Source organism: Electrona antarctica (genome assembly GCF_951216825.1).
Source record: "Electrona antarctica genome assembly, chromosome: 6".
Lineage (NCBI taxonomy): Eukaryota > Metazoa > Chordata > Actinopteri > Myctophiformes > Myctophidae > Electrona > Electrona antarctica.
Genome location: NC_136811.1, coordinates 12,610,041 through 12,634,063, shown reverse-complemented (window position 1 = coordinate 12,634,063; position 24,023 = coordinate 12,610,041). Strand labels below are relative to the sequence as shown.

Sequence of the window (24,023 nt, the reverse complement as noted above, 5' to 3'; positions counted from 1 at the left end):
TTCAAATGGGCCTCAGCGCCGCCCTATTGGTTGGGAGGTAGCCTCGATACCCAGGCTTTCATAGTTGGGTACACAACAGTATTATGCTCTGATTCTTTCATTGGCCACTGGCAAAAAAATAATGCACGTGACAAGTGACAACCGAGGCGCGGTTTGAAAGATTTATATGGAGAAAGGAGGAAATACAAGGGAAAACTTGTTATTGAACAATGCAGAATACACAGGTGCTACTGCAAAATTCTTCATTTGAAACTCGGAACGTTTGTTAACTTTGTAAATGTAGCCATGCTGAGGCGCTCAAAACAGGGTGAAGTTGCGCCATGACGCTCGTGAAGGACGAGCGGTCATGTGTTCAAAGAAACACTATACTATCGCACTGCCTTTCTCCCCCCACCACATTCCTCAGGTTCCCCCCCCCCCCCCACCACCGCCCGTCCTCCTATTCATTCTCAATATCTCCGTCTGATGGTTCTTCTTCCGTACATCTTTGTTATCGCTTTCTGACACTCACTCACTGTATTTACCCTGCTTGCTTGCTTTACCCACTGAAACTGGACCTGAGTTGGCTCTCTACCGCTGACCCCACCCCCCCCCCCCACACACACACATATCTTCGATCTTCGCCCCCCAAAAGTAGCCGGCCTACCAGCGTCGTGAGCTTGTAGATCTGCTATTGTTTGGAGGGGCTATATAACAATAACGTCCTCCTCCCTCGATTCGAGTGGTTTGAATGTGTATGTAACTGTCACATCAATGTCCGTCGGGGAGGAACGACCTCCACCGCCACCTATCTCCTCTGCCCCCCCGTCCCCCGTCCCCCATCCCCTGCACCCCACCCTAAGACCCTAACCCCACCTCCCCCACCCACCCACCCAGCACACAGCGCGGCGGTGCACGGTCTTCCTTCCTCTCTAGCAGGGGGAGGCGCTCATGTGCATGTGCGTGTGGTAGTGCGGCGGGGGCACGGGGGACGGTGGCAGTCCCAGCGGACTGAGCAGGGGCTGCTGCTGCTGCTGGCCCCCCGGGGCGCCGTCGCACCCCCGGGCGGAGGCGCTGGAGTGCTGGCGGGGCAGGGTGTGCGTGCTACTCATCAAGGTGGGGTAGGAGGGGGGCATCTGGTGGTAGCTGGCCCCGGAGGATGACCCGGAGCCCGGGGGCTCCCTCTCCTCCTCCTCCTCCTCCTCCTCCTCCTCCTCCTCCTCCCTGCTGCCTCATGGTTGGGCTGTCACGGTTAAAAAAACATTTAAGTTGGAGGTTAAATACTATAGACGAATAACAGTCCAAGCCCTCATTCACACCTAAAAGACACCTGTCTTGTCCGTGTCTTGTGTCTTGTCCGTGTTTAATGGCCACCCCAATGCATTTCAAATGGGTCACATGGTTTGACCAAACACATGGTTTGTCACATGGTTTGACCAAACATTTTTGTTTGATGGCTGTGTTCTGCCCCCCTCCTCCCATCAAACAGAAATGTTTGGTCAAACCATGTGACTGCCATTGGAAATGCATTGGAGTGGCCATTATACACGGACAAGACACAAGACACACGGACAAGACAAGTGTCTTTTAGGTGTGAATGAGGCCTTAGTCCACACTAATTATCCATATAATTATAAATAATTATAAATATAAATGATGGATAAGGGGTCAGGGACAACTAGGCCTTTTCGTGGAGGGGTCAGAATACATTTTTGACTTACTGTTATTCGTCTATAGTACTCTAACTACTACTCTAACTGGCGATTAACGATTTGATTGTGGGTTTTTTTTTTGCATTGAACATTGGAACTTTGATATGAATCAAAATGTAATTTCAGATTGCCTTTTAGGCTTCGAATTAAATGCACATGGAAGATTTGACAAATAGAATGTACAAAGAAATTACTGACATATTTAATTATGTTAGATATATTTTCTTTAAAGTTAAAATAGTAGAAATAGCTCATCTACAAGCTTACAACGTGTCATTTCGTGACGCGTTGTAAGCTTGTAGATCTGCTATTTCTGACGATTATGACGATTATGCAAAACAATTGCGATTATCTCAAATAACTGCGATTAGACCAGTGGTTTTCAACCTACTTCATATCAAGGCCCATTATTTATTCAGCATTTGAGCCACGGACCGATGAGACCTCTCAGACCTCTCAGACCATAGACCAAGAATATATTGTTGATGTTGGATACGACCCATAGTAGAGGGTTGAACAGGTTGATCAAAAAAAATATAAAAGTCTACATCCTCTAATAGTGTAGACATCTTGTAAATTAAGTAATGCAGATGTTTAACAATAATCAAACTCTTGAGAGCGTGCAATTTTATAAAAAGCATTACACTCTCAAGAGTAAAGATCTTTAAGGGTCCATTTGATTACCAACTCTCCATTATTTACGTGGAGACCTGGAACCCCCCCTCAAGGTGGTCCCCGGACCACTGGTTGAAAACCACTGGATTAGACGATTCTACGTAATAACTCCGACCGGCCTATTACTTCATGGCATTAGGGTTGTTTCCCCCGCCGCCGCCCCCCGACGGTGGGGGGGTCTGGTTGAGCTGGATGGAGATGTCGCTGGAGGCGTCGGAGCCGCTGCGCCCCCTCTTGGCCGGAGGCCACGACGACTCGGGGTGGAGGAACTGGCCGCTGTAGTCGCTGCTCTCCGACAGGCGGGGGCGGTAGAGGGCCGGGTGGGGGCGGTACATCTCCTCCTCTGCATAGCGCTTCATGAAGAGGTAGACGGACATCACGCCCGCGCCCTGCACCGCGCGCACGCACGCGCACACACGCACGCACGGACACACACACACACACACACACACACACACACACACACACACACACACACACACACACACACACACACACACACACACACACACACACACACACACACACTCACAGCTCATGAGCCGTAATTCAGAGAAAAACTGCTATATAGATCAGCGGCCCTAGCATTGTGTGCGGGCCTACTTATTCTACTGCTACTTTCAGAATCTGTCAGCACCCTGCACTGACGGTGTTGTTAGTAGGAATAAACCAGTGTTAATGTTGACAGCAAATTGTGATTTAGTTTTAGTTTTAGTCTTTTGAATAACACGCAATTTAGTTTTAGTATACTATTTAGTCATCTGAAATTGTTTAGTCTTTGTCTAGTCTTAGTCGACTATCAATAACCTGAGTCTATACTCTTTTAGTCTTCATAGTGTTACTTGAAAGCACATTCTTATTTAGCCTTAATCTTAGTCTTTTGAACACACCAGTTAGTCATCTGAAATGGTTTAGTTTTAGTCTAGTCCTTAGTCGACTAAATATATAAAAAAAATGTATTAGTGTTTTAGTCTTAGTCAACACTGGAATAAACACCTGGGAGGTAGTGGGCTAAGAAAGGGGAGGAGACAAAACCAAGTTCCCGTTTCTACACCAAAGAAATGAAGTGGTCCACCAGAGGCTTTGTGTAGACTCAGAATGGGTTCAACTTTGTGTCGCTTCTTTCTTTTATATTTTAATGTATTGATCAACATATCACCATTGTCGGGCACAACCGTTTTTATTTTTTTTATGAATCAGTGCCCTATTTTACATACTTTGAGACAGTGTCCCGCAAAAGCATAGTGACACCATGCAGGGAGACTTTTGAAAATGTTTGACATATTAATGACACGCACAAAATAGGGATGCCATGCCAGGTTGAAAGGGATTTCTTGTCTAGCCGGGAGGATACAAATTTGCGGGTCCACCAAGGCTAGGTTGAAATTCTAATTCTCTCTGGGTTTAACCAATGGAAAGTTGAAGATTGCCAACATTAGATCCAGTGGAATATTATTATTATGCAATATACCCCTACAAACTATAACACAGCAACTCAATTGCATTGTAAGTAACTAAGATATTCGACAGAAATTAATAATTTTTGAATGCCATATTTAGCCAGTACGAACGCAAAATCTGCCATCCTCAAATGACTAGCCTAACCTGCCTACTAAGTCCTAGTAGGTAAATGGTGCATTTATATAGTGCCTTTATCCAAGGCGCCTTTACATAGATTGTGCATTACATTCACCCATTCACACACACATTCATACACTGATGGCAGCGGAAAACCATGCAAGGTACCAACCAGCCACATCAAGGAGCAAATTAGGGGTTCAGTGTCTTGCTCAAGGGACACTTCGTCACTAACTCTGGGGGAGCCCGGGTTCGAACTGGCGACCTTGCGGTTACCATCTGGAAACACTACCCCTGAGCCACCGCCAGCAGTGCTCAGGGTGCTCCATCGCGTGAGTTTTCTTTTGATTTGTTTGTTTGTTTTGTGATGCTGTAATGATGGACATGAAAAAACACAAAAAGTTTAAATATGGAGATGAGAGGTTTCTTTTCAGCGACAGCAAGAACAGGCTGTTTTCACTACTAGAACAGGCTGTTTTCACTACTAGAACAGGCTGTTTTCACTACTAGAACAGGCTGGTTTTCACTACTAGAACAGGCTGGTTTCACTACTAGAACAGGCTGTTTTTCACTACTAGAACAGGCTGTTTTCACTACTAGAACAGGCTGTTTTCACTACTAGAACAGGCTGTTTTCACTACTAGAACAGGCTAGTTTTCACTACTAGAACAGGCTGTTTTCACTACTAGAACAGGCTGTTTTCACTACTAGAACAGGCTGTTTTCACTACTTCTTAAACATTTGTTTTCTAATTCATGGAATTCCTTAGATTTTCTCTTTATTTCTTCATGAAATTACTGAAAAAAAATCTTTGCATTTTGTTTTTTGGGGAATCTTTTTTTTTTTATGTTTTGAAATTATAATAATTAAAAACAAAATGTAGGAAACAAAAAATATAGGGACCCATGAAAATGTGTCTGCGACCCACAATTGGGTCCCAGAGAGAGAGAGAGAGAGAGAGGGAGGGAGGGAGGGAGGGAGAGAGAGAGAGAGAGAGGAGAGAGAGAGGAGAGCGAGAGAGAGAGAGAGAGCGAGAGCGAGAGCGCGAGAGCGAGAGCGAGAGCGAGAGAGAGAGAGAGAGAGAGAGATGAAATCGAGGACAGGCGGGGAGGGATTAAGCTGAACTGAGTCAAAGTGCTTAGTAGGGAAATCTTTCTTTTTTAAGATAGAAAATCTAACTATGAGGCGAGGAAGGAGAGGACAAGGAAATTAAGTAATTATAAGTCAACAAGGAGAGAGGGATCCGTGATGCTGAGTATGTGTGCATGTGTGCGTGGCAGAATGCTGCAGTAACAGTATTGTCAGTGTTCACTATAGACCAAACACACAAGGAAATTGACACCCAGAGAGAGAGAGAGAGAGAGAGAGAGAGAGAGAGAGAGAAGAGAGAGAGAGAAAGGGGGGCGGAGGAGGAGGAGGCGGTTCTTAAAGTGTGTGTCCACTGTCCACTGCAGCACATTACAGCTGTTGTGCTGACAATGGAGAAAATGGTCAGATAGATGAACAGGAGAATGTCATAGAAGACTGCCGCACACACACGCACACGTGCACGCGCACACACACGCCACACACACACACACACGTACACGAACAGCTTTCCCCAAACACACCTCTTTGAGCAAGAAGGAGGAAGCAGCGAAAGCGAAGGACCAGCCGTAGAGTAGTGGAAGAACTGCTCCGGTTCCCTGGGTCTGTTCATAACCTCGTCGTTTATACTGGAGATGTAGAGCACCAGGCCTACCACCAGGCTGAGACCTGGAGGCACGCACGCACGCACGCACGCACACAAACACACAAACACACACACATATTGGTGGTAGGCCTGAAGTACAACACCAGGCCTACCACCACATTGTACAAAAAAAAAGTCTTGTTTTTGAAATGTGCCCCGCATTTGAGAGAAGATAGAGGTCTATGGGCTCCTTGACACATTCGTCAAGCCTGCGTTCGTATAAAAACAACATGGAGTCACGAAATGTATCGTATCATGGGATATAAAGTAAACACAATACTTTTTGGGGGCAAAAGTTAATTCTCTGTGTGGGACATTCTGCATACTGAGAAATGTTGGTACTTTAACATTTTGATATAATTACCTTTGTATACTTTTACCCAAATACATTTTGATATAATTACCTTTGTATACTTTTACCCAAATACATTTTGATATAATTACCTTTGTATACTTTTACCCAAATACATTTTGATATAATTACCTTTGTATACTTTTACCCAAATACATTTTGATATAATTACCTTTGTATACTTTTACCCAAATACATTTTGAATTCTAGAATCTAGACTTTCACTTGTAACAGAGCAATACATTTTTTTTTACACCACTGCAGTCTAATGCAGGGGTTCTCAAAGTTTTTGGCCGGGGACCCCCGGAAATGCTTTGGCAACGTCGCGGGACCCCCGCCCCGCCCCCTCCCGACCCCCAATATAAATTGACTGCTACAATAACCTTAAACCATTTTGGGCGGGAACCCCTTTTGGTGTGTTAAGCATTGTTATAATTTAGCTATTTAAAAATAGCAGATCTACAAGCTCATAGCGCGCCACCGAGTGGCGCGCTACGAGCTTGTAGGTCTGCTATTTTTGAAAAATCGTGAAAAAAAAAATCAAAAAAAAAAATATATATATATATTTTTTTGAAAATAATTTGGGGACCCCCTAAAATATTTTGGCGACCCCCCGAGGGGTCGCGACCCACGGGTTGAGAACCCCTGGTCTAATGCATACATCACACTAAGTCCTTGTTCACACGTACAGCCCATGTTCTTATAAATACTGTATAGGGTGCAGTGTCCTGCAGGCAGGCAGGCAGCACAGAGCTGAGTGCAGTCATCTCCCCATGGAACACACAGCAGAGGCTTTCAGAGAGCCAGGCCTAACCCTCTCCAGAGACAAGACACTTTGTCAGGAAGTGCCAGGAAGTACGTTTACTAACTTACTTACTTACTTACTTACTTACTTACTGTTTTCTAAATCATGACAATTTTCTGAAAGATTTGAGGCACATTTTAACGATTTTTCAAAAAAAGCAGACCTACAAGCTCATGAGCTTGTAGATCTGCTATTTTTCAATAGCTAAAGTATAACAGAATGCTTGAAACACCAAAAGGAGTTCCCGCCCAAAATGGGTTAATAAATACAGAAATACTCTGTTACAAGTAAAAGGCCTGCATTCAACTTTTTAAAGTTCAAAAGTATAGAGCACCGAAGTCTGACGTCAATATCGGTAGAGGTATTTGCATTGTAATCCCCATAGGGGGATTTTAGATCGCCTCAGATAAGAACTGTGTTTAAAAAATAAACATATCATCCCGGCCGTTTCACTCATATGGATATGAAGAATCAACTGACTGAGAGAAAATGCTATTGTTACTGCTACTGAATTGGTTACATTTTCGCTAGAAACTGACTGACTGTCGCAAACGATACAGAGACACCTAACAATGCTTATATGAAAGGATTTCAAGATGACCCCATGTTATTCTCCATAGAGAAATTACATCTGTGAACCAGGGGATGAGTGAGTGACGTCAGGACTTTGGCGCTCTATTGACATCAAGGTATACTTTAGTACCAAAATAAGTCAAACATTTCAAAACTCTTTTGAAAATAATATATGATCTTATATGATATGTGTGTGTGCTGTGTAAAATGATGCTTTTTAGGTGGCTAATGTATTGGATTCTTAAATATGCTACTAACGTATACTACTATACTACAAAGTACTACTAACGAACGTTCTCCAATAATCGTAGCACGACAGTAGTGCAATATTCGCCTCTGGAGTTGCAGTGGAGTGGAAGTATGGAAAGCACTGCAAAAAAGTGGAAATACTCAGTAAAAGTATCCCAAACTTGAGTAAATGTACGTAAGTTTCATCAGTTCGGCACGTGTGTGTCCTCCATCCGTGTGACACACGCCATCTGGTCCGTGACCGATGAGTCGGACAACTACATCGTTGCTGCCGAGCACGCTCTTATATCATCAACCTTTTGTGTGCGTGTGTTTTTTTTAAAATTAACGTCATATACTTCAGTGGATTTCAACCCTTTTCATGCCAAGGTCGTCCATTATGTATTTGTCGTTTGAGCCATGCATGCACGGACAAGATATAGAATTAGAAGAGAATTAGAGCATACAAGATAAGAGAGGAGACACACAAAGTGCATAATAATCTATATAACAAACTTCCATAAGTATGTAACTGACGGCCCATTCTGGGCGGGAACCCCTTTTGGTGAAAAAATAGCAGATCTACAAGCTCATAGCGCGCCACCGAGTGGCGTGCTACGAGCTTGTAGGTCTGCTATTTTTGAAAAATCGAAGAACCACTGACATAGAAACATGGGTTTTTCAGAAAACTGTCAGGATGTAGAAGACATTTTTAGAATCTGATCTTAGGTCAAAATGGGTCTTATTTCAACATTTTATGACGCCCTACTAAAAAGCTATACTATTTTAAACCGTTAAATAAAGATAATAACAAGAAAAGGGAACAGGTTTTGGACTTACGAGGTTTCTACTTGACAGCGACACGACGTGCATGGTGGGTATAATGTGGATCTGAACTAAGCCAGATGGCACATTTTCATCTTTGTTGGAATGTAAAATTAAAACAGGCCTGGAGCTGTTAAGTGTCCACGTACGGCCTCCACTTTTATAGACGGGCCGTGTCTCACGCTGCCTGCATGCACGCACGGGGAAGAGGCTAAAGTGTGCCACTGTCGCTCACAGTGGGGAAAGAGGAACATCGCTTTCTAAATAAGTAAAAACCGGAATACAGAGAAACGCATGCCATGCGCCATGCAGCGAAAAGCACAAGGCCGTCGGACCAAAACAGATGGTGCACACACATGCATACTTCACAACGCAAGCTCTGCACATGTTATACTTCTAAAATGACTGAATTAATGAATTAATTAGTTTGGGAAATTTAAAACAAAAACGCAATATTTGGTCTATTTCCGTGGTCATATCCAGCAGTGGTTTTAGAGGGGTGGTCCTCAAAGTGGGGGTCCAGGGACCCTCAGAGGTTCCATGGGGGTCCCAGGCTAAAGTTGTTAAATCAGTTTAACCGTGTTAACACAACAAATACATTGGCTAAATATTTGCAAAAATGCATATTAATTTGGTGGTCAATATCCCAGACATTTGTTTGTTATGTAAGCAACAGAGCATGGTAGAGCTATGGGAAATGACATTTACTGGTTCATTTACCTCAGCAAAGCTCGAGGAATAATGAAGGACCCAAGTCATCCCAACCGCAGTCTGTTTGAGATGCTACCACATGGGAAGCGGTTTCGCAGTCTCAAAGCCACTGGAAATAGACTGCAAAAAAGCTTCTTTCCCCGAACAATCAGATACATGAACGAACTGATAAGAACCAAAGCGTATCAGCGAAAAGGAAAACGCTAGCACCCCCCCGCACCTTTGCCCCGCACCTTTTGCCCTTTGCCCTCACACTATTAAGCTCGAATTGCACCTCTCTAAAACTATTTTGTCGTATATTTATATTGAACATAGTCTACTGTGAAGTTAAAGATAATAATAATAATAATAAAAGAATACTATAATAATAATAATTGTCCCACTACAAGGAAAACATGCACATGTACATATGATACTCTTTTTCTATTCTTGTTTGCTCTTTTTTGCACTCTATATTCTATTTTGTTTGCTGTGTTTTGCTGTTTTGATGTCGTATTATATTTTTGCTGCTGCATTGTCTGAAGGAAGCCAAACAAAAATAAGTTTGACTCTTATGTACCTGTACACAAGATGTAACAATAAAGCACAACCTTGATTTACTCCTTCGCTTTCTTATTGATGCTCTCTGTGCATGTGCATGGTTAATACATTAACATTCACCGCCACCAGGGGGCGCCAAAAGTCCCAGACCGCCACCATATATCTTTTATTTTATTATATTTTATTTATTTTTATTTTTTTCAAAAAAAAAGTCTAAAAAAAAAAAAAAAATGTGGCGCTCCAGGACATCATGAAAAAGAAGTTAAATAAGTCCTTGGCGACCATTGAGTTAATGCACCGCAGTACATGTCCTTGATGCAGAATGTGTGTGCCCTAAAGCAGTGGCACACAACGTCTTCATGTCAAGGACCCCCCTTAGAGTATATATGAATAGAGACGACACCCGGAGGAAACCCTGAGGCGAAATGGGCATAGTGGCCGAATTTGGTATTGCAACGCTGGGCCAATTCTGGTCCGTTGACTATCATTGCGCACGTTCATGATGACACGTGAACACTGTTTCATACGTGAGCGTGTGCAATGATAGTCAACGGCACAGCGCGTTCACGATTTGGCCCAATTCTTCCCAGAATGCACTCTGTTCCTAACCGGAAGGAGGAGTGAAAGCGCTTTTGAGCAACTTAATGCAAGTGGATGAGAGGAGAAATCCGGTGCCGTCTCTATTAATATATACTCTAAGGGACCCCCACATTGATATAGATAGATATGGTTGCCCCATCGGAAAATGTCTTGTGGCCAGGGACCCCTATAGAAGAGAAGATTTGTGTAAAAAAGTATATTTTTGAGAACTGTTCTAAACCACTGTTAAATATCAAACGTGTTTGAAAATGCAATATCCCTTTAACTGATGTGAAACTGCATATATATTCAACTAGTCGAGGAAACAGCAGACTCAATTTAGCTATTGAAAAATAGCAGATCTACAAGCTCATAGCGCGCCACCGAGTGGCGCGCTACGAGCTTGTAGGTCTGCTATTTTTGAAAAATCGTGAAAATATTTATTTCAGAAAACTGGAATCAAAATATTCATCAAGGGGAGGAGAAAAAAACACGAACGTCTGAAAACAACGTGATTGAACTGACCCCGAGTTTATATCTTGCATCAAAACCATAGCAGTGAGAATTATTCTGTTCATGGTAATATGGCAGGCTAGCATCACTGCAGTAATATACACTTCTAACAGCAGATGTTTCCCTTAAAAAGGGAAAAAAATATATATGTTAATGACGTTTAGAAGATTTAGAACACTTTCCTGTGTGTAATATGTGGGGTTAGATATTTTAGATTTTAGCAGTGAGCCCAGTGTCTCTGATGTCATGGACACTGGGCTCACTTACTTCCTGGACTACATGTTGTCTCAGTAAGACAGCCCTCCCCCTATCCACAAGGAGGAGCAGTGCACCAAAGCATTATGGGAACTATAGTTACTATATGCATGGAAACAAATTTCACCCACTGTTTTAACTATAAACCTGTGATGTGACAATAAAGCTGATTCTGATCTTGACTTTGTAGATTTTGAACATTATAGCTTATATTATAGATATATATTTTTGAGTGGTGCAAACCACTCCAACAACCAGCTTTGTTTGTATCCGTGTTTGTGTGTACCTGTACGTGGGGCCCAAAAGAATGAGCATGGTTACTATGGTCACTGACATTACGTCAGACCACAGCTGATCAGGCTATATAAGACCTTGCACCACTCAGTTCACACGGGTGTGATTTTTTAATATACGTTTTATGTGAGACCTTCTGCATAATGAGTACTTTTGCTTTTGGTACTTTAAGTAGGCTACATTCTGACGCCAATTGCCAATACTTTCTAGTACTTTTCCTCAAGTAGATTCTGAATACCAAACTTGCACTTGTAGGCTACAGTTGGAGGCCATCGATATTGTCCTTTTCTTTTTGCTGAGGTTTGCGTGATCTGCGCAAAAGGACAGTTAACCCATTTTGGGCGGGAACCCCTTTTGGTGTTTTAAACATTGTTATAATTTAGCTATTGAAAAATAGCAGATCTACAAGCTCATAGCGCGCCACCAAGTGGCGCGCTACAAGCTTGTAGGTCTGCTATTTTTGAAAAATCGTGAAAATATTTATTTCAGAAAACTGGAGGATTTAGAAGGATTTTTTTAAATTTTGAGGTCAGGCCTAAATGGGTCAAATGATAAGGGACAATATCGGTGGCACCCAACTGTAGCAGACTATTTCTGCAACAGGTAAAACAAATGTGAGTACTATGTTCTTCCAAGTCTGACGAGGTGATATAACTATGCCATCATGTATAGGCTAATGCTCCACATCAGGTCAAAGCTAAGTGCATGTGCTCTGGGTGTTGACAGTAACATGCGGCGCAGCTCGCTGAGTGTCTCTGCATGCGTCTGTGTGTTGACAGTGTGAAATCCGTGAGGGTTTCGTATGACCTGCATTACACTCATCATGTGCTCTCATGTCTATCTCTATACAGCCATGGACAACCTATTACTGCTGAGGGGAAATGGATGGATGGATGGATACACTTGTTTTTCAGTTGATTTCAGTGTATTTAAAAATGAACCGGTCAGTTCTGTATAGCTCCTTTCCGTGAACGTATATATAGATATAGGGGAGATGGGGCATTTTTGCTTTATAATCAATACTAGCGATGGTGAAAGACACTGTCTGCGGCCAAAATTAATAGAAGAAAGAAAGTCCTTCTGCACACCTACAGTGGACAGGTGCGTCAGATAACTGGAACTGGAGAAGTAGAGAAAAAAGGATCCTGCACGCTTGTCTTCACTTAGAATTAGATTTATTGAGCAAACGTTTCGGTCGTTCAGACCGAGGGGTTCCTTCTGGGGTTCCTTGACGTCAGGCATGCCTGACGAAGGTCTGAACGACCGAACGACCGAAACGTTTGCTCAATAAATCTAATTCTGTAAGTGAATTGAACAGTGTGCAGGATCCCTTTTTCTCTACTTGGCCAAAATGAATATGCCACCGAGCTTCTCCAACCTCTCATCAGTCTATTAAACCACTTCCAAGCATGTGGTACAGATGAAGTGAATGAAAGAGGTAATGTAACAGTGATCGTACCAAAAGGGAGCTAGCCAGGAGAGATAGATATAGCTACAGTGGAGAGTTACAGTAATGTGTTCATATATATAAGTTTAATGCAGCATCATATTTAATATAGCACCGTGATCATCAATACCATTTACCTGCCTGCACCCCCCCCCCCCCCCCCCCCATATATCTCATAAAAAACATAATATCGTCGTTGTCGAGGTGGAAACCTTGTATGTCCAAAACCGTTACTTTCCTGGGAATAAAAATAAAATAAGGGTTTTTACCTGCGCGTTATTAAGTCACAAGTTCTCCGTAAAAACTCATTATATTAGTTAAATAGTATAGTATTTATTGACCCGTTTCCTATAACCCATAAGTCTTGCGTTTGTGTTTCCTCTTCCTTTTTCTGTGTTGCCAGATTTGGCAAGAGAAACAAGTGGCCAGGTCTATGAAAACTGAAGATCTACAAGCTCACAGCAACACATTGTGAGGTTGTACATCTGTTATTTAAAAATATATTGAGAATAAATTAAAATATATTGAATATTGTTTAAACATTTTAACAAAAGTGGCACAAAAATAACGGTAGTGGGCAGTGTCGACAGTGTCCACACTGATGAAGGCTGGATAGCCGAAACGTTTGTCCCTGTTCAAATATGAAATAAACAATTTGAACTGTTATTTTGTATATGTTTTGAACTGGTAGCGCACCTGCAGTCAGAGCGCGGTGGTCACATGAAGAACAAAAATGGCACAAAATAATTTCAGTGGACAATTTTACATTAATCTGGGGTTCCTTGACGTGAGGAAATGTGGGAACCACTGGTTTATACAACATTAGGAAGCAAGCCCAAATAAGCAACTACTGTACACTTTAGAAACAAGCCCAAAAAAAAACAGCAACCAGCAACTATGACTTTAGAGAAAAAACAAGCCAAAGGTCGCTTATAAGCAGACATGGCAACACTGGCTGAAGGAAGTGAAGCACACACACATGGAGTCCCAGTACAGTACAGTACCTTCCCGCCGAAAAAGGTAAATAAAAGCCGCAGACAGATCATAATCATTTTCACCATAAATAGCTGATAAACAGTCGATACATCTACAAGCTTGTGAGTTTGTAGATCGGCTATTTTCGCATTCCTGTGAGTATAGGGCATTCATTTACAAAAAAAACAAAACCCAACATTATAAATATTGAGATATGAGGTTTCCACCCGACAGCGCTGAATAGCTGGGCTCACAGTCTGCACCTCTTTAGCACAGACTATAAACTATACCCCGTCCCATTACACAACCACTAACACTTCGACAGGCTAAACCCCGCCCCCTTGTTGCCGGAGCAATTTGGCACTTAGAGCGTGTTGTTGTGCGTTTCATTTCCTCTCAGACATGCAAAGTGATTCAGGGAAAGTGAGCCCCTATTGATCTCTATGCACGGCGGCCATATATTGGAAGTAAATTGTGCCTCTTCCTTTACTTCCTTCACCAAGGAGTGTTACCAATTATACTAACTAGACCGGTGCCCGGCTGTAGAGCACCGAGTCGGTAACGAAGTTGGAGATCCATGCCCCACCCGGCTATTCAATACCCGTTGTACCCGTGTCAGAGTACCCGTTCCACCCATCTGTCTGTGTCCCTTTTATGCCCATATATGGAGATTTCTGTATCTGTCTCTCTGTGTCCCTTTATAGTTAATTCCCCAAATATGAAGTGATGTCAGAACAGGCCAGCTCCATAGATGGAGATATATAGGGGTGATCAGGTCCAGAGCCCGGGCAGAGGCTTTTGTGCTGGTTCTGGACAACCGGTTATCCGACGGACTCGACAATGGGCACTGCACTCCCTGTCGGGGTGTGGAACATGTGTGTTGAATTTGAAGTCGGTGGGGCGAACGGTTCTCGAGTTACGTGGATTACACACATACGTATATAGTACGTACACACAGAGACTTGGTTCATTTATAGATAGATAAGGCTCCGTTCCATTCTGGTCAAACAAAGTCAGGGTGATAATGATATTGGCTCACTGGAAACACTCTGCTACACCATCGGTTCCCAAAGTGTGATCCATGCATATATGGTTCCTTTAGGCCAAAGGGAGTTCAAAATCACCTCTCAAACTCTGAGAGTACATGGATCCAAATAGAACAAACGGCTCCATTTGGTTCCATTTGTACACACCTATGGGATTCCTTGAAATTAAAAAGTTTTCAGAAACACTGTGTACACTAAACGGAACAGAGCCGTAATTAATACTGTACTATTGGTAAGACCTGTGAAGGAAGTAAGGAAGAGGTTTTCAATTTCTTTCCAATATGGCAGCTATGCATAGAGCCTATTGGTTGAAAACAGTGCCCACCATTCTCTCATAATGTGGGAATGTGGGAGAATATTACTGCCACTTGCTGGACAAAAGGCTAAACTACAGCAATGCAGTTCCTTGGTCCCGGACTCCCCGAAAACAATGATTTTATTCTGTTCATGCAGTGTACAACAATATGCCAATTAATTATTTCTCTCAGTCTCTCTCTCCCATGTCATGTCAGTATCATGTCAGTATCATGGTCAGCATCATGTCAGCATCATGGTCAGCATCATGGTCAGCATCATGTCAGCATCATGGTCAGCATCATGGTCAGCATCATGGTCAGCATCATGGTCAGCATCATGTCAGCATCATGTCAGCATCATGTCAGCATCATGTCAGTATCATGGTCAGCATCATGTCAGCATCATGTCAGTATCATGTCAGTATCATGGTCAGCATCATGTCAGCATCATGTCAGCATCATGTCAGTATCATGTCAGTATCATGGTCAGCATCATGTCAGCATCATGTCAGCATCATGTCAGCATCATGTCAGCATCATGTCAGTATCATGGTCAGCATCATGTCAGCATCATGTCAGTATCATGGTCAGCATCATGTCAGCATCATGTCAGCATCATGTCAGCATCATGTCAGTATCATGTCAGCATCATGTCAGCATCATGTCAGCATCATGTCAGCATCATGTCAGAATCATGTCAGCATCATGTCAGCATCATGTCAGCATCATGTCAGCATCATGGTCAGCATCATGTCAGTATCATGTCAGCATCATGTCAGCATCATGTCAGCATCATGTCAGCATCATGTCAGCATCATGTCAGCATCACGTCAGCATCATGTCAGCATCATGTCAGCATCATGTCAGCATCATGTCAGTATCATGTCAGCATCATGTCAGCGTCATGTCAGCATCATGGTCAATCATTTTTGGGGGCCCCTTGAATATTCTCACTACCCACCAGTGGGCTCCGGCCCATGTGAGGAGTCCCAGGCAGAGGTATGAATGGGTCAAAGGGTGACATGAAGGCGTGAGGAATGGCCGCTCGCTGTCTTACCGGAGAGGATGAAGAAGATTCCGGAGACGAAGGCCAGGATGGTGCGCTGGGGCTTGATGTGTCCGATGTTACTGATGACGAACGCCGTGAACACGAACAGCAGAGACACCATGGGGAAGGGTGTGGCTGTGCGCACCATCTCTATACGACACACACACACACACACGCACACACACACGCACACAAATGCACGCACGCACGCACGCACGCACGCACGCACGCACGCACGCACGCATGCACGCATGCATGCAGATAACAGATTTACAGCTGAAATTCCATGTGTTGTTGTTTGCATACTACTGGTACAAGATTCGAACGTATTTGAATTAATTTTATTTGAGCCCTTCTGTACGGTAATGTATGTTAATATAATATAATTATTCTGCAGTGGTTGGAGGTGGTCTCCCTATAGACGAGTCCGAAGAGCCGTGCGCTGTAGGCAATCAATGCTGCGGTGTCAAGCTGTGCTTATAATGTGACACCGCCGCTATGATTGCGCCCAGGGCAGCCTGCGCGGATTTGTCTATACCAGTGGTCCTCAACAGGTGGGCCGCGGTCCACAACCGGACCGCGGCATACCTCTCTACGGACCCTGGAGAAATGAAAGAATAAAGAGAAGAAAAAAAGGCACCGCGACCGCAAGTTGAATTCTCCGTTGCATTCGCTCAATGCCGAGCAACGCAATTAACGCTCTGAATGTGGACCGAATGTGGACGTGGCCCGCGACCCGCAATTTTATTTGCACGCACATGAGACTGGACCATGGTCTTATTCAAAAATGATTTGTGGACCTTCAGCATTTCTAGTTGACGATCCTTCGTTACACAGATACACCTACTGTACTGGCTCGTTGACAATCACAACATCTTCCCTAGCCTCGGTACCCAGGCTTTTATTTTCGTTCGCTACGGCTCAAAAAAACGTGAAACGTGAGACATTTCCTGGTCTAGGAGTGGGAGTGAACTACAGTGCAGAGGGGCGTCGCTCTCAATATAGTGACGTCAGTTTTCTCCGCTGTTTTCTACCAGGGAGAGGAGAGGAGGAGGGGCGGAGGGGGGCATTGATCGGTGAACCAATATTCTCCAGCGCTTGCTCCAAGCGTGCACGCCCCTCTAGACCAGAAAGCACGCTGGCTGGGCCAGGCTACATCTCCCCTGACCGAGCGGGGGTGGGGGTTGCCTCCTGCCTGCAGCAGAAGATAGTTGGTCTCCCATAAGGGATATCATGTCGGGCATATCACGGCCACTCCACATTCTCAATCTCTTCCCTATCTACCGCACCTGCCTTCACTTATTAGCCACTCCCCATTCACAATCACCCACTATCAACTACACCTGCCTCCACTCACCACAGCCTATGACCACAGTGTAAATACGCCAGCGATCCCTTGACCAACTTGTCTGTTCTGCTTGTCTGTTCTCCTCCTCGATTCTCGCTCTTCCTCCTCATGTCTCTATTTCTTACGTCCGGCCCCGGACTAATGAATAGTTAAACTACAGTACTGGTGTCGTCTCTTACTAGTGACACCAAGGTTCAAATCAATGTGTAGGACAACTTTACATTTGTCCAGTGCTGTTGAGGAGTCAGAAGGGGCTCATTGTCCTCTGGGCTGACTGACGTGCACCTCTATTTGTTGACGCCTGCAGGTTTTACTTTTTACATTTCACAGCATTTTTTTTTTGCCACTCTTGCAATGAGAGCACATTGTTCAAGGATATGTCATCATCAGGACATGTCATACTTTGTCACACAAAGAAAACACCCTCCGGCCATTTGGCCCCTTTCTACGTGAAAGAGTGGAATCTATATATCCATCTTGCATATATTGCATATTTGTAGTCAGCATAACACATTTGATTCTGTGTCAAAAAGGGGTATTTATTAAATATAGTATATATAATGCTATTAAATATTAATTTTGTTCTTGGCTTGGTTCCAGGTCTTGAAAACATTTATATAAACGTTTTAGGAAATGTCTATGGGAAACTTTAATGGCTGCCGCCCACTGCTATATGCAATATATACAGTCCGCAGTTTCATACCAGCACCATGGCCAGAAAAGAAACATGTACACTATCAGGGGAGTATCAGTATGAAGAGGCCAGGTGTCATGTCTGTACACGGAAATGTAAAGCATATTGAAAAATAGACTCAAGCTAAAGTAAAAGCACCCCGTAATTACAGTAATTGAGTAAACGTACACTTGGTTACTTTCCACGACTACCATCCAAAAACATGTTAACACACACACACACACACACACACACACACACACACACACACACACACACACACACACACACACACACACACACACACACACACACACACACACACACACACACACACACACACACACACACACACACACACACACACACACACACACACACACACACACACACACACACACACACACACACACACTATGTGACTATGTATGTGTGTGCTGTGTGACTATGAGTACCAGTAGGGGCAAAGGTGGCGCTGTTGTGCCAGAAACAGAGAGAGAGAGATAGTGCTGCACTGTTGCCTGCTAATGGGAGAGAGAGAAAGAGAGAAAGAGAGAGAGAGAGAGGGGTGGGGCAGGGGAGAGGGGAGTTGCACCACTCAGTTCACACAGGTATGATTTTGCTCCACTTGATCATACTACAGCGTTACACAAAAGCTTCACTAAGTAGCACGTCTGCAAGCTCGGAATTCGGTGCAAAGTGTCGCGTTTTGAGCGTGTCAATCTGCTATACTTATACTTGAAAAGTGTCCAGTTTTTGAGTTTTTGAGTTTTCCACCAGACAGAGACGACTTGTTACATCTTGTTTTGGACTGGAGTTTGGTTGTAATTAAGGGGAAAGGGAAGCTAGAGAATCAAATAGATTTTTCTTACCGGAGAGAAGGCAAAAACGCCCCACCTCACCCAAAAGCGAGGTGAAAAGTCAGTTGAATGTAATCAGGCCAGAAAGTCCCTTTTTGCCACTCAGTAGGCGTTCCCACATAACTTGATGATGTCACACGCATACAATTAAAAAGTAGTCAGTAAAATAAATACTCAGTGAAGTACAGACACTTGACGAAAACAGTGCCGTACTTAAGTACAGTAACGAAGTACTTGCACTTTGTTACTTCCCAACTACTACTACTACTACTACTAGTAATACTCACTGAGAATATTTGCAGTATTTTCCGTGGTGATCTCAATCTCCGGTTCGGTGAAATACTCTGATGCTACACATCTCCCGTTCTCTGTGCCTGCATGGGGACACAGACACACATTCACATGAAAGCCATTTAATTCATTTTGGGTGGGAACCCCTTTTGGTGTTTATAGCATTATGTCATGCTTTAGCTATTGAAAAATAGCAGATCTACAAGCTCATAGCGCGGCACTCGGTGCCGCGCTATGAACTTGTAGGTCTGCTATTTTTTTTAAATCGTAAAAATCTTTGAATATATATTCTTTCAGTGCGTACGTTTTTAACTCAAATATTTGAGTTAAATATTTTGAGTTAAATATTTGATAATTCTTGACAAGAAATATTTTGAGAACCGCTGACATAGAAACATGGGTTTTTCAGAAAGGATTTTGAAGGCATTTGTAGAATCTTTTCTCAGGTCAAAATGGGTTAATACCTCCATTCTCTGTTCCATTCCCTGAGGACACAGACTGCACTCTGAAGGTTCAAAACTATAGAAGGGTCAAACATGCCACGGTGACCTTAGTTCACATAATGTAGGCCTATACTGTATGAGTGAGTGTACAATTTAATATATATTGCATGGGTTCCCAAACTTTTCAGCGCCCGGCGACCACAAAATAATGCTGCCATTGACTTTTTTGTCCGCACATGAAATGTATTAAGGTCTGTGGTGTGTGGGAGTTTTGTAACAATTATGGTTAAATGTATTTGTAATCATTTTCACATTGTATAGGCCTATTTCACATATTCTGTTGAATTTTATTCAGCTGTGTAAATTGTGTGAATGATGAACCAAAATAATTTCACGACCCCACCGTAAATGTCATAATTATCTTCTCTACCCCAAATTTCCAAATATAGAACATTTTTGAAAACTTTTGAATAATTAAAAGAAGAAGAAGAAGGAAAAAAAGAAGAAAATCTAAATTATCCAAAAGTTTCCAAAACATCTTATATATTTTTCATGACGACCCCTAGTGCCCTGAGTGTGTGTGCGTGCGTGCGTGCGTGCCTCGTACCGGCGTCGAAGCAGACCCTCCACAGCCCAGAGTGCAGAGCCATCTTGACCTCCATGGTCTGGTTCTGCTGCAGGATGACTCCCTCCACCATGATCAACCAGTAGTCTGTGGACACGGCCACGCCCACCAGCAGCAGCCCGCACGCCCCGAACACTGTGGACAGGATGGTCAACGCACGGCTGCTGCATGAACTCATCTGATAGGGAGAGAGAGAGAGAGAGAGAGAGAGAGAGGGTGTTAGGGGCTATATCTACTCTTGTTATAACCAGTAAGACGCCCAAAGGGCGAGGCCGCGTGCACGCATCCGCCTGGGTGGCGGCAGACGGCATGCCGAGCGCTGGCGCTTTGGCATGGGGTGGTCAGATCCACATATGGAATGAATTCTGTACTGGCGTGTCTCGAGTGTACAGGGTTTGATGAGGTCATGATCAACATATGGAATGTCAGAATAGGAAGGATGGGTGGGGAGGGTCAACAATGGAATGCCAGAACAGGTCAGCTCCATATATGGAGATCTAAGGGTTTGAGGTTTGAGGTAGTGTATAGAGTTGCTGGCCGGCTCCATATATGCAGATATGGAGATCTAAGGGTCTCCATGATGTCACGAGAATCTGTCACGAGGCATGACCATATATGGAGGCGTGATGTCACGAGGCGTGACCATATATGGAGACGTGATGTCACGAAGCGTGACCATAATGGAGGCGTGGGTGACTAACTAACTAACTAACGGACGGATGGGAAATGCAGGTTTTCATAGTAAATGCGACCTATGGTCGCAATAAACTAGAGAGCGGACAGCCCCGCCCCCAGCTATTAATTTCAATGTAAGTTGCTCAGTGGCATTTGAAGCACCCAGTAGAACGCTCTACTTCGGCATTTTCTCGATCCGTGCACCAAAATTCAGTGCCCAAAATGCAGAAGTGCTAATTAATTACCTCCATGAACATGCCTGAATCGATCCATGAACGAGTGCTCTGTGTTAACCCAATCTGGGTATAGGGAACCCCTTCTATAGTAATAGTTTCTTTCACAACAGGCTGTAATGATCATTAGACTCAGAGCAGAAGCTCCCAGACCCTCTCCCTATGCATGCAGTCAGAGTTATCAGTTTGAAGAATCAATGTTGCGTATAGAGAAATGTGCAGGATGTATAAAATGACTAAACCTTTTTTGGATATTACATTTTAAAAGAAAAAACGCCACGCTCTCTTGCACTTGCTCTCTCACACATGCAAGTGTGCCACAGTGATCACCATCCCCATGTGCCTATGCTGGCACCTATGCCTAAGGCCCTATATGTTGCCTACCTCTGTTCTACTCTCTTATTCATTTTCAAAGACCAGCCAAGTGAGCAGTGATGACAAAGTGGATAAAAGTAGAAATTATGAAGTACATTTTACCTTCCTATTTGTACACCATTCCACGGTTCCATTTGTATACACTCTCAGAGTTACAGACCTGTTATGGTCATTCAAGGACTTAGGACCATCTCATGTGTTTCTAGTAACATTATTGTTCATTATTTTGTCCGAAATGTCCACCACAAGCCAACATGGCGATGACCTCTGTTGCAAAGTCACAGTGTGCAGACTTCTATGTTTTATTTGTGTTATATGACCCTCACCGAGACAGTGGGAAGACATTCTCATTGTCAGTGGTCAGTTGAAGAGGCTTCCGCTTCAATTCCAACAGTGCTTTCAAGCTTAACTACTCATATGTCTACACACACCCTGTGAGGAGACACGTCACATGTATGAAACACAGTCCCTTGTGAAGTTCTGGATGAGTTAATCATTCACAAAGCTGATAGTAAAAGCAACGTTCTCTATCCACCTGTTTCCAGTGTACCATGAGCCTTTGTGTGGAATGTGTCCATAACGTCCTCTTCCTCTCGCTGCTGTGACCAGTGTTGCCAGATTTAGCAAGAGAAACAAGCGGCCAAGGTCTATGAAAACAAGCCCAAATTTTACCACTTTATACATCGGCTATTTGAAAATAGCAGATCTACAAGCTCACAGCGACATGTCATCAGAAATGGCCACTGTTTTTTGTTGTTTTTTTTGCTTTTTTCAGCCTAGGTGCCTGGACTGCTTAATGGCCGGCCCATCCATGACCACTGCACTGTTTTAAACAACATTAGGAAGCAAGACCAAATAAATAAGCAACTACGCTTTAGAAACGACAATCACTTAAAAGCTCACAGACCCTGTAGCTACAACTGTGTGAAATGCAGAGAAATAAATGCGACCCGTTTTAATTGTCACAGGCCTTAGGTTTTCCAGGCTAGACAGCTGGCCTAGCCTGGAAGTCAGACCATGGTAGAAGCAGCACAACGTCACCTGCTGCTTCAAAAGGTGCACAGAGGTAGCTCTGGTCCATATAGCCCTAATGCCCTTTGCTGCATGCCGTTGCATTAAGGCTCTGCCACTCTGCAGACGAGCCTCTCCTCTGTAGCGGAAATATAAAAAAACAATGTTTTACCTACTCACCAATACAGAGGCGGTTTGTGTAATTAGAAAGCCTACTTTCCTTAGTGGACGCACTCTGAGTCCCCCACCACATGTAGAACATGGACAGAAAGGGACTGTTTGTTTTTCCACCGGAAAATAAATACTTTGTTACTCGACTGCGCCCTCTACTGATATTGCCAAGAGAAACATCTCATAGACAAGATTTTCCTTCCGGAGGAAAAAAAATCCCCTTCTGGCCAAAAAGTGCATTTTTGTGGTGGGGGGGTTCAGAGTGCGTCCACTAAGGAAAGTAGGCTTTACACAAATCGCCTGTGTTTGGTGAGGTAAAAGTTTATGTTTACGCTACAGACGAGAGGCTGGTCTGCATTTATGCGAGCGTATAGGAAGAGAACAGTTCCATAGCTCTAATGAAGGCATTAGAGCTATGGTCCAGAGCTAGCACAGAGGTGGGAAAAGAGGGAAAGAGGCCACCTTGACCCCGATGAAGGCCTCAGTCTAACAATAAAGCTGTTCTATATATTTTGACCACTCAGCAGAGCATCTCCAGTGATGTATATTAAGAAAGGCAACCTTGTTCCCAGTTTCATGTCCATCTTATTATGAAGAGGTAAAGCCTGGAAAAGAGCTATACCGCCAAACGTGCACACTCAGCCTGTAAAGTTGGCCCAAGGCTCCAAGAAGAGTTCAAAGTCCAGGAATGCAGGGCTTTTTGTTTATTTCCCTCCACAAACACCTAATAAATAGCAGTGCAGCATATACACAGTGGGCCTATAGGCAGACAATGACAATAACACGGATAAGACTAACTTCAAAATCTGAAATGAACACTTTTGAAAACTATAAGCTAAACTAAATAAACACAACAAACTAAGAACTTGAGAAACTGTTTAAACAGGCTAAACCTTAAACATGAAGGCCCCGCAGGCAGCTCTCCCTTAGTGTTGTACTAGTCAGCTCCAAGTCAAGACTGAGAATCCTCACCTGAAGCCTCCCTTTTATAAACGGGTGAGCCACACCCAGAACACAGGTTAGCAATTTACTGTCAATTAACTCATCTTCCTATATATTATATCCTATAAAACAGCAATACCATTATAACTTGCACACCACATATACGTCATATTTTACACTTTAGATACCAATAATACACCTAATATACCAAAT

General features: G+C 43.5%; 1 protein-coding gene across 1 annotated transcript; it reads right to left on the bottom strand.

Moving 5' to 3' along the window:
• Positions 1-892: 892 nt before the first annotated feature.
• cacng7b (calcium channel, voltage-dependent, gamma subunit 7b) lies at positions 893-23,816 on the bottom strand. The gene is given in 10 exon segments (XM_079503636.1): positions 893-1,125; positions 1,187-1,222; positions 2,493-2,755; positions 5,555-5,604; positions 5,607-5,699; positions 16,173-16,313; positions 19,332-19,418; positions 20,386-20,581; positions 22,222-22,333; positions 23,762-23,816. Coding segments are annotated over 9 exon segments (1,098 nt in total). The 5' UTR covers positions 22,240-22,333; positions 23,762-23,816; the 3' UTR covers positions 893-911.
• Between the last annotated feature and the right edge of the window lie 207 nt (positions 23,817-24,023).